The sequence below is a fragment of the Elgaria multicarinata genome, chromosome 17, assembly GCF_023053635.1.
Source record: "Elgaria multicarinata webbii isolate HBS135686 ecotype San Diego chromosome 17, rElgMul1.1.pri, whole genome shotgun sequence".
Taxonomy (NCBI): Eukaryota; Metazoa; Chordata; class Lepidosauria; order Squamata; family Anguidae; genus Elgaria; species Elgaria multicarinata.
In genome coordinates this window covers 26,064,850-26,080,593 of record NC_086187.1, presented here as the reverse complement: position 1 = coordinate 26,080,593, position 15,744 = coordinate 26,064,850, and the positions used below count along the sequence as shown (strand labels likewise).

Here is a 15,744-nt window from a genome sequence, read left to right as displayed (position 1 = left end):
TCCAACAAACCACGTGTAAAACCTCACTCCCCCTGCTTCAGAATTGCCACTCAAATCAATTTCCTTAGCATTCTACAGAACTCCTCATCCTAGCTTAGCAAAGATTATGCCTGAGCCCCACCTCTCAATCTAGAACATTGTGTTCAAATTCCACACTGGTCCTGGAACCACAGTTTTAGTCATCTTGTTTACAAGTCATTTATATAAGAAACACCCAGTGGCCTCAAGGAAGCCTCTTTATATTTTAGGGCAGAAGTGGAATCTTGGACAATTAATATAATTATACAACAAAGACATAGCAGACTAAAAAGATGGCTATTTATTAAACTGAACTCCTTGATGAGGGCTAATAAACTGAAGCTGAATCTTGACAAGACAGAGACCCTATGGGTGGATGGTTTCCAAGTCCAGGAGTTGGGTTGTTTACCTGTTCTGGATGGCGTTGCACTCCCTCCAGAGTTTGGGGGGTGCTCTTGGATTCATCTGTGATGGCTTATCGCTTTTAGCAATAAAGATTTCATTCATTCATTCATCTTTGTCACTAGAGGCGCATCTGATTCAGTGGCTCGGAGCACCCATTACCAGTTTCGGGTGGTGTGCCAACAATGTCCATTCTTGGATACGGATAGCCTAGCCACTGTGATCCATGCAGCAGTAACCCCTCACAATTAGACTACTGTAATGCTCTCTGTATGAAGCTGCCCTTGCAGTGATTTCAAAGCTGCAACTAGTGCAGAATGGAGTAGCTAGGATGCTCAGAGGAACACAGAGAACTATTAGTTATATAAAAAGAACTGCACAGGCTGCCTATTAGCTGCCAAGCCATGTTCAAGATCTTGTTGACATACAAAGCCCTCAATGACGCGGGACAAGGATACCTAGCTGACTGTCTTTTCCTATATACCCAGTCGACCCCTGAGAACTTCTGAGGAGGCCTTACTGGTCGTTCCATGGCCGATGGAATGTTGCCAAGTGGTGGCACTTAAGTAAGCCTTCTCAGTGGTGGCACTAACTCTTTGGAATACTTTGCCAGATGTAGTTTGAGAGACAGAAATAGTGTTTTATGCTTTATGGTACTGTATTATTTTAAACTACATACTATTTTTATATTATTTTTTATCTTGTAGTATTGTACTTTATTGTGAACCACTTAGGGATTTTAATGTATTAAGCAGTATAAAAGTATTATAAATAAATAAATAAATAATAAATAAAATACATAAATATTGATATATTACCCTGCCCTTAGCATTAGCTAAAAGAGTGGATACCCCAGGTGCAGAGAAATACTCTGTGCCTGGCATTGGTGGGCATCCAAACGGCTGTGTTCAGCTAGAAATAAGAAATGCTAATTGAAATGCATTTGGACTAGAACCCCTGAGATAAAACACTAATCAACTGGATTACAACGTCTCAATTGAGAAATAATCTAAACCATGATTTCGATACCTACAAAGGAGCCATAGGAAGACTCAGGCTTCTATTCTCTCTCCCCTCTCCATCCTTGCAAAAGAGGAGAATGAAAGCTCCCACTTTCATTTTTGTCTAAACGTTAATTTCCTGTCATGTACAAATTTGGAAACTGTGGTTCGTTTTAATTCTAGCTAGTTAACAAACCAGGATAGAAATCCAGAGTTTGATCCTAGGTTGGTTTTTTTTAAAAAAATTAACTAGAGTTTGAATAAACCACAGTCCCCCCCAAGATTGTGGTTTGTGGTAATGAGAGAAACTATGTTTAAGCAAAATAAGTTTTCATTCTCCTCCACTTTGTGCAAAAAGCAGGGCAGGGCAAGGGACGGAGATATGAGAGCCAAGGCTCACTGCGGCATTTTCACGATAACCTAAACCACGGTTTAGATTTCTGTCTGAACCAAGCCAATGACAGAAGCACACAAAAAGGATTACTCCTCTCACTGCAGGCTCCAGGCTCAGCTGTTATACTAAAGAAAGGATGCCCGGGGGTGGGTGGGGGGTGGGGTAATGACGATGCAAGCAATATTCCCTACTGCTGCTGCTGACTCCAATCGCTATTTTCCCATCTTGACATTCATATCAATAGTAGTTCAATTAACGAAAGAAAGGTTTATTGCTAATCCTTCCAAATGCACCACCTTGTGGGTTAACTGCAGAATACAGTATAATGTCTCTTCTGCCAAGACTCTTGTTCATGCATTGGTTATTTCTCGGTTGGACTACTGTAACCTTCTTCTCACTGGCCTTCCTTCTTCTCACATCAGTTCGTTGGTTTCCATTCACCACTCTGCTGCTAAGATCATCTTCTTGGCTCGCCGCTCTGACCATGTTACTCCACTTCTGAAATCTCTTCATTGGCTTCCAATTCACCTCAGAATCCAATATAAACTTCTCCTGTTGACCTACAAAGCTTTTCACAGTCTAGCTCCTTCCTATCTCTCCTCTCTCATCTCACACTATTGCCCCGCTCGTGCTCTTCGCTCCTCAGATGCCATGTTTCTTACCTGCCCAAGGGCCTCTACTTCCCTTGCTCAGCTTCGTCCATTTTCTTCCGCTGCCCCTTATGCCTGGAACGCTCTTCCGGAACATTTGCGAACTACAAGTTCAATCGCAGTTTTTAAAGCTCAGCTAAAAACTTTTCTTTTTTCTAAAGCTTTTAGAAGTTGATTTTGATCTTACTTTCATACTGTTAGTTTTACTCTGCCCTGTGCCTGTTTAGCGCATTCTCTTCCCCTTCTTATTGTTTTATTATGATTCTATTAGAATGTAAGCCTATGCGGCAGGGTCTTGCTATTTTATTGTTTTACTCTGTACAGCACCATGTACACTGATGGTGCTATATAAATAAATAAATAAATAAATAAATAAATAATGTACTTTCATCCATTGCCTTTATTCTAGAACCATCTCATAATGAACGCTGTAGTTTAAGGGGGGGAAACATAATATTTACATTATAATGTACTGCTGAAGTTTAAGATAGTGCCATTCCAGTGCCTACTGCAGTAGATATGCTTTTCTGCTCAAGTCCAGGAGTGCCACAAATGAGTCCTATATGTGGCTCGGTATTTTAAATAAATAAGTGGTATCCATTTGGTTCTATCCATGCAGCAGGAACACAGATAATGACTTGTGTCCAAATCCGAAAACCAAGGAAAAGGAGAAAATGCTTTAGAAACGGGCTTTACGGTTCCTGCTACAGGAGCCTCATTCCTAGAGTGTCCCCTGGAGAGTTCTAAAATGCAGTGCTCAAAAGCTCCAGTTTGCTTCCTAAGAATGCTTTACAAATTTGGTTTCTTTGGAAGAAACCATAGAGCCTGTTCCTAGAGCATATTTTCCTTCCGCCCTCCCTATTTTTGTTTCTGAAAAAGTTCCAGGTAATGGAGTGTGGGATGTCAGGATCCTTCAAAAAAGAGTGTGGATTACGGGAGGGAGAAGGACTAAGAACCAAGATTCCCAGATAGTTTGAGAACTGAGGGGTGCTGGTTTTATCTGATCAATGGTCTTATGTACAGTGGGTGCCATTCTGAAATTCTACCGTATTTCTTCGATTGTAAGACGCCATCGATTGTAAGATGCACACTAATTTCAGTACCACCAACAGGAAAAAAGCTTTGATTTTAAGAATAATAATTGCACCCACGATTCTAAGATGCACCCCGTTTTTAGAGATGTTTATATGGGGGGGGGGAAGTGCATCTTAGAATCAAAGAAATATGGTATATTGGGCCTGTTCAGACAACACGCTAAGCAATGGTTAGGCCGCTAACCTTCTGCAGCAAATGGTTAGCGATCGTGTTTAAATTGTGGTTATGTAGCCACCATGGTTAGGAATGGTTCACATGACATGCTAAGTCATGGTTAACCTGACACACTAAATCATACTGTTTAGCTCAAAATGCTTAACCACCATGGCTTAGCATGCTGTTTTAACATGTTGTATAACATAACTTTCTGATTGATCTAGTGTTAAATCTCTTTCAAGGTATGGCAATTGCCCAAAACTTATATGGTGTTTTAGGATGGGGCTGGATGATTTTAAAGATGCCAAATTTGGGGGGGGGGGGGAATCACAATTTATTCCTTCCTTTGGAAAATAGAGTTGGCATTACTTTTGGATTTTATAAATATAACCACTTGAGAACCTCATACATGGTAGATTTGACCTTTCCGAGATTTAAGATGTCCTATGTTTTCAAACCATGACAGCAGTATCCAATCGCAGATACTATCAGATTCCTTATGACCACCAAATGTGTATTTGTGAATCTCCCAAAATGAAAGAACTGATTACAGGTGTGTCCCTTATATCCAGTCCCTCAGTCAGGATTGTGACTGAGGCGCGGGACCTGGGTGTTATTCTTGACCAGTCCCTAACTACGTCATCACAGGTGGGGGCCGTGGTTCGGAGTTGCTTTTATCAACTCCATGTGCTCCGCCAAGTTCGCCCCTTTCTGTCAGAGGCTGATCTTACCACCGCAGTCCAGGCCCTGGTTCTTTCCAGACTGGACTACTGCAACCTGTTGTATACAGGGCTTCCCTTGAAGCAAATCCAATGCCTACAGGCTGTACAAAATGCAGCAGCCAGGTTGGTAAAGGGGCTCCCAAAGTGGTCTTCTATCACTTTGGTGCTTCAAGAGCTCCATTGGCTGCCGGTGGCTGCTAGGGTGCGCTACAAGGTCTTGTTGACCATGTATAAAGCTCTGCATTGCTTGGCTCCTGGATGCCTGAGCACTCGCCTTCTCCTGTGTCTCATCATTGGCAGACTCGCTCTCAGGAGCAGGGCGCCCTGATGGTCCCCCGCTACAAACTGGAATGTGCCGGGGCCAGGGCTTTTTCAGTGGCTGGCCCCCGGTTATGGAACAATGTGCCCCTGGAGATTCGACAGGCTCCCACTCTCAATTGCTTCAAACGCCTTTGTAAGGCGTTTTTATTTTCACAAGAGTCTGGGGAGGGGGTGGTTTAAATTGGGGTTGAGGGCTTTTAATGGTTTGAGGGTGAGGGTTTTTAATGGAATTGTTTTATATGTGATTGTAAAGCGCCTCAATGCCAGAAACGGTGAGGCGGCTCTATAAAAATGCTTTAAATAAATAAATGAAATGAAATAAATCACCCCATTCAAAATTTCTTGAGAATATTATATCTGGGCTGCAACCTGAATGTGCTTTAAGAAACACATTACCTGCTCTCTGATCAAGATAGTTAAGTGATCCAGTAGGGTGCACTTTTTGCCTTAGTGACTTCAAAGATACACGCCAAATCCTAACTGCTGTCAGTTAACTGGAAACATGATTCTTTGATGTAAAGTCCTAGATGTAGTTTAGTTTAGATTCATCGTGCTCTTTTAAATTACTCTAGTGTTTTATTCTTTCCCCCCTCCCTTGTTTGAAAGCCTTTGTCCTTACTGTAAGTTGAATTTGGCTAATGCATGCTATGTTAAAATAAAATAAAAAACAACCCCCCCTAAATTAACCAATGCTTTATTCCTGTCACACATTTTGTAATTTTAGATAGGTTTTACTAATGGCCTTGGGCTTGCAAATAACATGACATGACAAATCCATCAGGAAGCTCCAGTTAGCAGCAACATCTTACTGAGAATACCGTTGGAAGCAAATCCAAGTTGTAATCTGTGAAATGGCCATATGAGTTGGTGAAGAGCAGTTTAACAGGCTACATTTTAAGCTTAACCTCTTATTATATGATGAGGTGATGTGTCTTGGACAATGAGTTATTTTAAACACACACCCCAATTATTCTTCCAGAACCCAGCATTGCATGGATTAAAAGGTAGGAAACTTCATTCCCCAATGTATAATTCCAGGTATTAGCCTCTAAGAGTTTTAATTTAATATATTATTTCTTTGATATTTGCTTCTGCAGCTTTTTGAAATGCAAAACATCTGGTCTTGGAAAACATGCTTTCAAATATCAGTGGCTATGGTAGAAGGCTTTTAAAATTCAGCATATAAACCAAACCCTAAGTGAAAAGCCACTGGATGGCCTCACAGACTCAAAAATATATGGCTAAACACTACTTTTCTGTTCTGGATTACCAAAATATCCTCCTGCGTATGTCAATTTGAACTTCTAAGTCACATGATTGAGCCATATGCCTGCTTAAGATGCAACGTGTATGGTTTGAATTAAGTGAAACCAAGTTTCTGTTCCCTACAGAACTGTAGGTTTTTGTAGTCTGAGCTTTCTAACGGAAGACGTCACCACATACAGGAAGCCGAGTATGCAATAAAACTGTTATTTTCCTCTGAACAGCGGTTATATTTCATCAATCAGACCATAAAGAGGGCATCAGCCTGTTGCATCTGCAGAGCACTTTCTTTCACAGGTAAGTTATCTACTTTGTTTTAAATTGAAATGTTTTCATCACCACTAAAGACCAAAAATATTGTTTGCAAGGAGCTCTAGACGTGCAACCCCATCCACTTCCGTAATATGTTTAAAACTGCACAAACTGCAGCAAGGTATCACATCTGAGAAACAAAGTTATGAAAACTAAAGAGTCCTGGATTTGTTAAAGAATCCTTTTACGAAGCATGAATAATTAAAGTGTCATTGCGTTCTTCAATGCTCAAGAAGCCAGATGCTTCAACTATTTAAACAAATTGGGGGTGGAGGAGAATAATCTATTTCTACTAAGCAGGACTGTTGCCTTCTGCTGTTTTAGAACAAGACTGAAGCAAGAGTTGCATGTAGCACAGATTTCAAACACAGCACTATTTGTGTATATCACAGATTCTAAACACAACTCTGTTGACATTCTTCCTCTATGCAGAAGAAAAAGCTGTTTTCTGCTTCTAGATCTTCTTCTGGTGCATATAGTCTTCCCCCAATTAAATTATTGTTGTAATCACTTTGCCATGACAGAACTACCGCATAATACAATCATTATTCAGGAAATCCTTTGCTGGGAATTATACTCTTTTGAGTTGATCAGTTAAAAACACCCAGGTCCATTAGGAGCTACGTGCAATTGCACAACTGTCGTGCGCAGAGCTCCCTCTTTGGTGAAAGGAACTATATTTTCTCCTGCGGCCAAAAAGCAAGAAAAGGGAGGGATGTCATATGTTAAACATCTATACAAAATAGTTTTGGTTTCTAAAACAACGGTTCCTAAACACAGTAATGTAGCTTGGAAGCTTTCAAATAAGTTGTCAGTTTAAGTCATTAAACTGAAGCCCCCAGACTTGAATGTTTTAAGCAAACGCACGCAGGGGGGAAATAATTCCAGGTCCTGGCTCTCTCGAGAGATTTACCCTGCAGTACTTGCCGTCCTGACTGTCTCTTGGGTGTTGTGCGGAATGATTCGTCTCCATCTATTGGCAGCAAAGGATAATTTATTAGCTGGCTGTCTGAGCCTGAGAACAGGATTCCAGAGTATTTTAAAATCCACTGCCAAAACAAATACAGCCCAACATGCTAGCAGCACACTGCCTCAGAAGGGCACTATTAAAAAGTGGAGTGGTTAGACGAGGTCAGAAAGAAATAAGAAGAACATTCACCGGACAAGATATTATGTGGGGGGGATTTTTGGTGGGCGTGTTGATGCCACATTGAGACAGTGTAATGTTGTATTTCAGTTTTGGTCATAACTTGTTTTTCCTGCCTCTTAATATTTTTAAAAAAAACATTAACTGGAAGAAAAAGTTAGGAATAAGCTGAGGAAGAGAATTATTTTTTTTAAAAAAAAATCTATAGGAATTTTAAAAAGAAAATCCACAACTTAATAGAATTTATGCTTATTGCAGTGACTTTCCAGTACCACCCCCTTCGACAGCTGTAAAATAGAAATTAATGCTATTTCCTTCCCCTGGTGGTGTTCAAAGTATATTCTTGGTAAACCCTAAGGTTCCTTGAGGGCTAAACAGGTTCCTCAATTATTGTTTTTGTTGTTTATTCGTTCAGTCGCTTCTGACTCTTCGTGACTTCATGGACCAGCCCATGCCATAGCTTTCTGTCGGCTGTCGCCACCCCTAGCTCCTCCAAGGTCAAGTCTGTCACCTCCAGAATATCATCCATCCATCTTGCCCTTGGTCGGCCGCTCTTCCTTTTGCCTTCCACTTTCCCTAGCATCAGCCTCTTCAGCAATAGTAAGATAAGCTCCCCTGAAAGCCAGCTTGCCCACCACTACCCATCTTTTCCAACATGCAACTTACTGGTACAGAAGAGTGTCAGGTTTGTTCTAAGACAAACACTCACTTCATGTGGGGAAATAGCCTTTATGCCAAGGATGTTCAGAAAACAAGTTAATGTGGAAAGGGCTCCTTGATGATAGAATTTATGAAAACCACGGCTTTATATCCAACGTATTCGGAGTAATTTCAGTTTTTTTTCAAGAAATGTCGACATTCTAAAGTGATTAATTCGGCAGAAGCCGCTATATAAAACAAAGGGATGTGCCTGCCATGCAGCTTCATGCAAATACACTATGAATCACTGCAGCAGAATTTGCCATTATGCTGTGTAAACAGAGAATGGAAGGTAAATATTCTTTTCAGAAGAGTAATGTTAATTGAACAACCTTATACCCTGTATACTTGCATGAGAGTGTTTTTTCCCCATTTGTCATCTAGAGAATAGAAGGTAGTCTTTTCCATTACAAATAGATTTCCCACTTAATTTTAGCAAAATATTAATAGAAACTTTCAATGCAGTGTAAGTTTTTGCTAGAAGCATGCTGCATTTCATGATAGACCATTGTGGCAGTTCAACTTCCCTAACAAGCGTGCTTTCCAGATAGATGGGATCTAGAATTCCTTTGAGTCAAAATTCCACAAGATGTATTCAAGATCACAGAAGCTCAAGCACTGAATGTTGTCTGTCAATTCACAAATCAACAAGGTTTTTCAAAACTGTAAACTACTTTCAGATCCTTTTGAGTCAGCAAGCAGACAGGCAAACAGGTATGTAGGAACAACCAGTCAGAGAGCAGTGTTGTATTTTCTGTGGAAAACTTTCCATTTCTAAAAAAAATAATTTATTTTACCAAACGAATTAGTAATCATAACTAAAGAATAAAATATCATCCAAACTGGGCAGTTTCAAAGCTGTTTTTCCCCCCAATTAGGTATCCCTAGAGAGCCTATTTAAGCATTATTTTAATCCTACCTTTCCACTTTGAAAAGTCCGGAAGTAGGCATTAAAAAAAAACCTGAGGTGGCAGCCCATTGCATGTGTGTGTGTGTGTGTGTGTGTTGCTGGAGCTAGCATCCCATTTGCTCCCTCTTGTTCAGCCACTGTCGGGAATATTTATAACTGTCGGGAATATTATTTGCACATTTTTTGGGACTGGGAAAGAAATGGAAGGGAAATGTACGCAAATTTAATGGCTAAGTAAATGGAGGTAACATTTTCGCAAATTTAATGCCCTTGGAAGTGAATGGAATGGAATAGGCAAACTTGTCTTGGCAATCCCCTTGTATGTTACAGACACCACCACCCCTTATCTGCTGCCTTTGCTAGCTGAAACAGGCAACGAAATTGACTAGGCAAGACATATCTGAAGGCTGTAAGAGCACACTTGCAAAAGACCAACAAAAAAAAATTATAATAAAAAAATACGCTCCCAAGGGCGCATTTTTGTGGCACCAAAAATAAAAATTAAAAAGCTGGGGGACAAATTCCCAGGGTATATGCGATCCACCCACTCCCTGCCATCTGCAAAATGAAGATAATACTACTAGCCTAGAGTACTACAGTTGTTAAGGGTTACTGAGATAATGTACGTGAAGTCCTCTAAACACTCTAAAGTGCTTTATAAATTGTATCATTATTATAATAAATGTAATAAATAAATAATAACCTAGTGGAATAGGCGTTCACAGATAAACTGTTCTCACTAAACGCTTTTCTTCTGTTAGCAAACCATTCCGTTCCCATCCACCCCCACTCCCATAACTAATTCACAAATGATTTTTAATTCAATTTATATTAATGAAATTGAAGTAGGATTCTTACTGGTAGCTGAATGGAGCAGAATTCATTCCCTTTACAAAAAAAATCATTCTCCATGCAGAGCATTGGCAAAAGGCTGTTGACAGAGCAGATAAATCCCTCTCCGCCCAAGCAGCACACAATTTACTTTTATGCCATAATAGGTACAGCATCTTCTCTTTCCCACATCTGTTGTTCTGGTCTCAACTTCTGAGGGTAGCAGTAAAGCAGTCTCATTTTACTTAAGTTTGGCTTTTCCACTGCAAAGGTGCCTAACTGCTGAAATTCCCACCCACCCCTCCAATGTAAGTTATTTCAAGAACTTCTATGTATACTCTAAAAGGGTCTTAGAGGTGGCATCTAGAGTATTCAACCAATGTTGCAGCAATGCAGCACCGTGTGAGGTAGGGTTAGACTGAGAGATAGTGAGTGTGCCAGGTTACCCAGTGAGTTTTATAGCTAAGCAAGAATTTGAACTCCAGTTCTTCAACCCAGTTTGGTGGAGACTGAGGGAGTCAGTGTGGTGTAGTGGTTAAAGCATTAGTCTTTGACTGGTGAGACAAAGGTTCAAATTTCTGCTCTGCCACTGGACTTACTAGGTGACCCTACTGAGATACCTCAGCCACTATTCTTCAGCCTAACTTACTAGCAGAGGGCTGTTGTGAAGATAAAAGGAGGGCCTTCACAGAAGGACAGGGTAAAAATGTAATAAACCCATTAATAATCTAAGTCTAAAACTGTATACACAGTTTACAGCACACTGCACATACACGCTCATATCCAGACAACTGTACCCTAAATTCCTGATACTGTATTTTTATAGAATTTATTATTTATTTATTACATTTCTATACCACCCGGAGCTCTCGGGGCGGTTCACAAATCTTAATTGTTAGAAGTCACCATGTGAGACATTTTAGGCTGCATGTGAGGATATATACTTTAGAATAAAATAATATTGTTAAGCTCTAATATACTCATATCTCAATTCTTGTGTATATTTACTCAGAGGTAAGTGCCACTGAGTTCAAAAGGACGTACTTCCCAAAACATGTTCAGAGGCAGTTTGGGGTGAGGGGGTGGGTGGGTGGGTAGTGATTTTATGCCCCACTTATGAGCTTTCAAAAAGGCATCTGGCTGACCACAATGGGATGCAGGATGCTGGATTAGATGGACCTTTGGTCTGATCCAGAAGAGTTATTTTTATGTTATGTTATTAAATGTGCATATGACCAAAGCCTTAAGGCTTGAACTAACAGTGTAACTTAAAAGAGCAGCGTTTTAACATCAACAGAACTCTGTTAAAGAGACATAAGCTATAGAAGAAAGCCTTATGGAAAAAACATTATTCCATTATTAGATGAGACTCTATGGAAACTTCTGATAAGGAGAAGACCCAAGGCCTTGCAATTCATACAAATACACTCTGGTTGAACGGATCAGCTTTGCATACTATTGAATGATTTGAAGAAACCCCCATATTAAATCTGGGATTAATGCAAAAACTGAAATGCTTATGTTACAAAGGAAACAGAAGATGAAATAGCCAACATAGCATGCTATGTTTTTTAATTGCAGATATGCAAAATCATATTTTAATGCTAGCACTAAGCTTGAACAGTGGAAGATGGCTTTTAAAATCTGCCAATGATCTTTTCTCACCCACCTCCCCTAACCCCCTGCATATAGTTTTCTACATTATTTTAAATACAAAATGTTTATCCTATTGCGACACAAACCATACATCTTTTTAAAAAACTGAATAACACTGGCAACAGATTTTCTCTAACGAGGTATATGGAAATCACCTTTTTGATAATGAACAAATTGTGCTTTTAGGTGGCCTATAAAATTACACATTCCATATTTATTGCAGTCATTTTCCGCAGAGCAAACAGCTATTGAATCTTTTTACACAGTCTATTATTTGCTTAAAAGGAAAAGTGATGCCTTTTCATAGTAACAGAATCATGATGGCAGCACATGATTGAGCCATTACAGTTAATTCCCTGTCAATTTCACCTTAAGAAACCCGTGTCTTCAGGAATTTATAACTGCTATAAACATAAACATGCGCGCACAGAGTTGAAAGTTAGCAAATAAGAATATAATCAGATAATGGTGCCAAAACTTGAAGGTTTTTTCAAAAAACTATTTCATCCACTTCTTAGTAGCTCCCCCACAAGATTTAGGCATACGTGATATTTAAAATTAAAAGGCTATTAGTAATGCTGAAATTCTATTGCCGTGGATTTGTAGTTTTCACAACTATTCTGAAACATCCATTGTTAATAGAGAAACCCCATGAACATCACATGCACTGGGAGGATAGGATTGCTACTAAATCCCCTTGCGCCAGTGGAATGACATGCGCCAGTTCCCTGGCTGGCTGACAGTACAGCAGGACCACAGAATCAGCATGCGCTATTATCGAGGGTACAGTTAGGCTCTAGTTATTATAAAAATTAAGCCGTTCTGCATTAATCTTAAAGCTACAGCATTATTAACACAGGACATGATCCAAGGAACCATGAAACTAATTCCAAGACTCGTGTTTCTTGAACAGCAGCTTTCCCACGCAACAGCGAGGAGTTTCAAAAACAGTCTGTAGTAAGAGATGATGGGATGGATACGTGGGTTATGTGTAGGAGATATAGTAAGGTGCCATATACCAAGTCAGACCACTGGCTCACCTTGTCCTACACTGACTGGCAGTGACTCTCCTGGGATTCAGACCAGGGTCTTTCATGGCCCTTCCTGGAGATGCCAAGGATTGAACCTGGGGCCTCTTGTATGCAACACGTGCGCTCTACCACTGAACTTCCATAGCTGTGCAGGTTAGCTGTTTAACATTTTAAAAAATCCTTTGGCTACACATTTGCTCTTCTGAAACCTAGAGTAGCTTTTTGGTTCCTGGCCATGTTATTTTCACTTCTCATAACTCCATATAACTCAGTTGCAGGCAGCCTGGTTGCTGCGAAGGGGTCTGCAGAAATCAAGTACATGAACACATTATATTTGGGCTGCATCTAGTTTCTGACTGCCCCACCTTTCCAAAGCCAGAAAAGAAGAAAGCCTTCCCGGATCACCACAATCACAGAATATTTTCCCATCAAATCTAAACCAAACTGAGGGTCAATTCATTAATTGCAGAAAAGATGGGGACCTCACATTTCTACCTCAGATTTATTACTCTTTGTCTATAAGGCTTGGAGGAGGGTCATGTGAAAACAACTTCCTGGGACACACAAGGTGCTCAGGTGCATTCAAACATTCTTCAGGTGTAACCGAAAATACAGCGGTTTGCCTTTTTGTGTGACATAGTGGACCCACAATGGAAATGAGGTGTGTGTGTCTCATTTTCTGCTGAGTGTGAAGCTGCACCAAGTTGTCACCTGACATGACATTCCAATCGAACTTAACAGCAATCCCAATATGACAATATCAGAATCCTTATTTTCTAACAAGGCACATACACCTACTGTTTTCAATTGCGGTGCATTTTAAGTATATCTTGCATTATTCATCTGGTGTGTGTATGTGCGTGGGGTTGTGATGGTACTTTCCCTCACTTCTATTTATTTATTTATTTATTACATTTCTATACTGCCCAATAGCCGAAGCTCTCTGGGCGGTTCTACTGTTTGGATTGTGCTTTAAAAGTCTTTCATTACTCTTTCATTTCAGTTTGCATCCCTAATAAGCCAAAGCTCTTCACAAGAATGGTCCCTCATAACATGACATGGATGAAGTACCCAAGCCAGAGCCAAAATCCATCCAGCAGTTTTGAAGACATCATCTTCTCGCAACACATCATATCAAGATTGATGCATGGCTATATTGCACTTTTCGTACCAGCTGGTTTGCTAGCTGGGATCATAATCTTGGGCATCTTCATTAAGAACTACCTGCAGCACACTTTAGATAAATTAGACATACTGATTTTTGCTTATACCTCCAGCAACATTTTAATGATTTTTTTATCACTCACCATCACCACAAGGCCTGCCTATCTCAAAGTATCCTATTTCGAATGTGGAGCGCTGTCGTTTTTTTTCAATTTGAGTTACTTCAGTTCTCAGTACCTTCTCCTCCTAATGGTGCTAAGCCTTTTTCTCAAGAGGCACCCACCACAGAACGCTTTAATTACTAAGGCACACCAAAATCCTATGGTATGTGTTGGATTTGTATTGACGTGTGCTTTTTGCGCTGCACTGATAGTGGTGGCACTGCTGGGCCTCGTGAATTACCATGAAGAAACAGACTGCCAATTAGATCCTTTATTTGCATGGCCTGAATATGAGATTATTAAATTTACCTTTGGCTTCTGCATTCCATCTTTGGCCAAGCTTCTCTGCTTTATTTTACTGCTTGTTAAAAAACCTCAGCCAGAAAGCCATCCTTCAAGACAAAATATCCATCCTTATTTGACTGTTTTGGTTATTACTATAACAATGTTTGTGTGCCGTCTATTTTACAACATTATGATTCTCTCCAGGACCAACTTGAAGATACAGGGAAACATAGGGACACCTCAAAACGAACTGACCATGAATATTGCAGAGGTTGTGTTGTTCAGTGAATGCTGCATTAGTTTAGTAATCATACTTTGGCTTCATAAACCATGCAGAAACGTATTATTGCATATTATAACTAATCTCACAAATGTTTGCCGGAGGAGAAATGCTAGCAATACAACTCTTGAAATACGAGAAACTCATACCGAAGTCTCATCTGTGCCATCTGAAAATGAATCACACTGACTTTTGCCTTCCGAAACATTTGTATTAAAGAAAAGAGCTACACATCTGCTATCATACAGAACTTGAAGGAATAAAAGGCTTCCAAGCTTCTTTATTTCTACGATCTAGCTACTGAAGAATAAATACGATCCAGTGTGGATTGACAGCTACACACATAATAATTGCAAACTTTGCAAATGTTGTTCATTATATGTTGCTCTTTTGCTTTTGTGTGCTGACATATGGACATCAGAGTGAGCAATATTATGGGCAAACTGGTCAAGAGTGATTTGATGAAAAACTTTGCCTCCGTTCTATTTCCATGTAATTACTGCTTTTTGAGATTATCAAGGTTTACAATGAGATTGGCTGTTTCCAGGATCAATAAGTATGTGTGGGATGCCGAGCAGACTGAATGGGAGAGAGAAGGGAGATTTTGATATGGTATCAGATCACCTAGAGAATACATTATTCTACAAGTGACTATTCTAGAAGAACGTTAACTATGCTATCAACCAACCTAATCCCTCAAGCATTTTGACATCTCCGTATTTGTAAGGGATGCAAGTCACTTGTAGGGAGGGAGGGCCTTTTTTCTCTATTCTCTAGATATCCCAGCTGGGGCCAAAAAACAACCACCCCTACATGCATGGAATTATTGAGCACTAAGGAGTCGAGCTTTCAAAATTCAGCTTGCTAGAAAATGTGGGTGCTTCTAAAAGGCTTTCCAATGTATGGAATCATATAATAACAGAAGATCATGCGGTCTCTAACATAAGAAGTCTTCCAGGCACGAAGCACCTGGAAGACTTCTTTTCCACACATTACAATTCCTGCAGGAAACACCAATGTATTACCAGTGCTTCCTACATCAATCATTCGGTATAGCAGGGGAACCAACTTGTGGCTGTCCAGAAGTTGTTGGATTACAGCTCCCATTATCTCTCACCATTGGCTATACTAGCTAGGCTGATGGGAGTTACAATCCAGCATCTGGAGGGACACAGGTTGCCCACGTGTGATGTGTAGATGCCACAACTACCGCTAAGGATGCTTTTGTTGAGTAGTAAGCACATAT

At 40.1% G+C, this 15,744-nt stretch overlaps 3 protein-coding genes across 3 annotated transcripts in view; 2 read left to right on the top strand and 1 right to left on the bottom strand.

The window, feature by feature from the left end:
- The window catches only part of C17H7orf50 (chromosome 17 C7orf50 homolog), a 129,187-nt gene that overhangs the window by 88,638 nt on the left and 24,805 nt on the right, over positions 1-15,744 (bottom strand). The gene's annotated exons all lie outside the window — the stretch shown is intronic.
- GPER1 (G protein-coupled estrogen receptor 1) overlaps positions 1-15,744 on the top strand; it is a 44,545-nt gene that overhangs the window by 19,316 nt on the left and 9,485 nt on the right. The window lies entirely within an intron of this gene.
- On the top strand, positions 6,133-14,834 carry LOC134410122 (uncharacterized). Its single transcript, XM_063143222.1, has 2 exons — positions 6,133-6,319; positions 13,612-14,834. The coding sequence occupies exon 2, from the start codon at positions 13,647-13,649 to the stop codon at positions 14,685-14,687; it is 1,041 nt and encodes a 346-aa protein (XP_062999292.1). The 5' UTR covers positions 6,133-6,319; positions 13,612-13,646; the 3' UTR covers positions 14,688-14,834.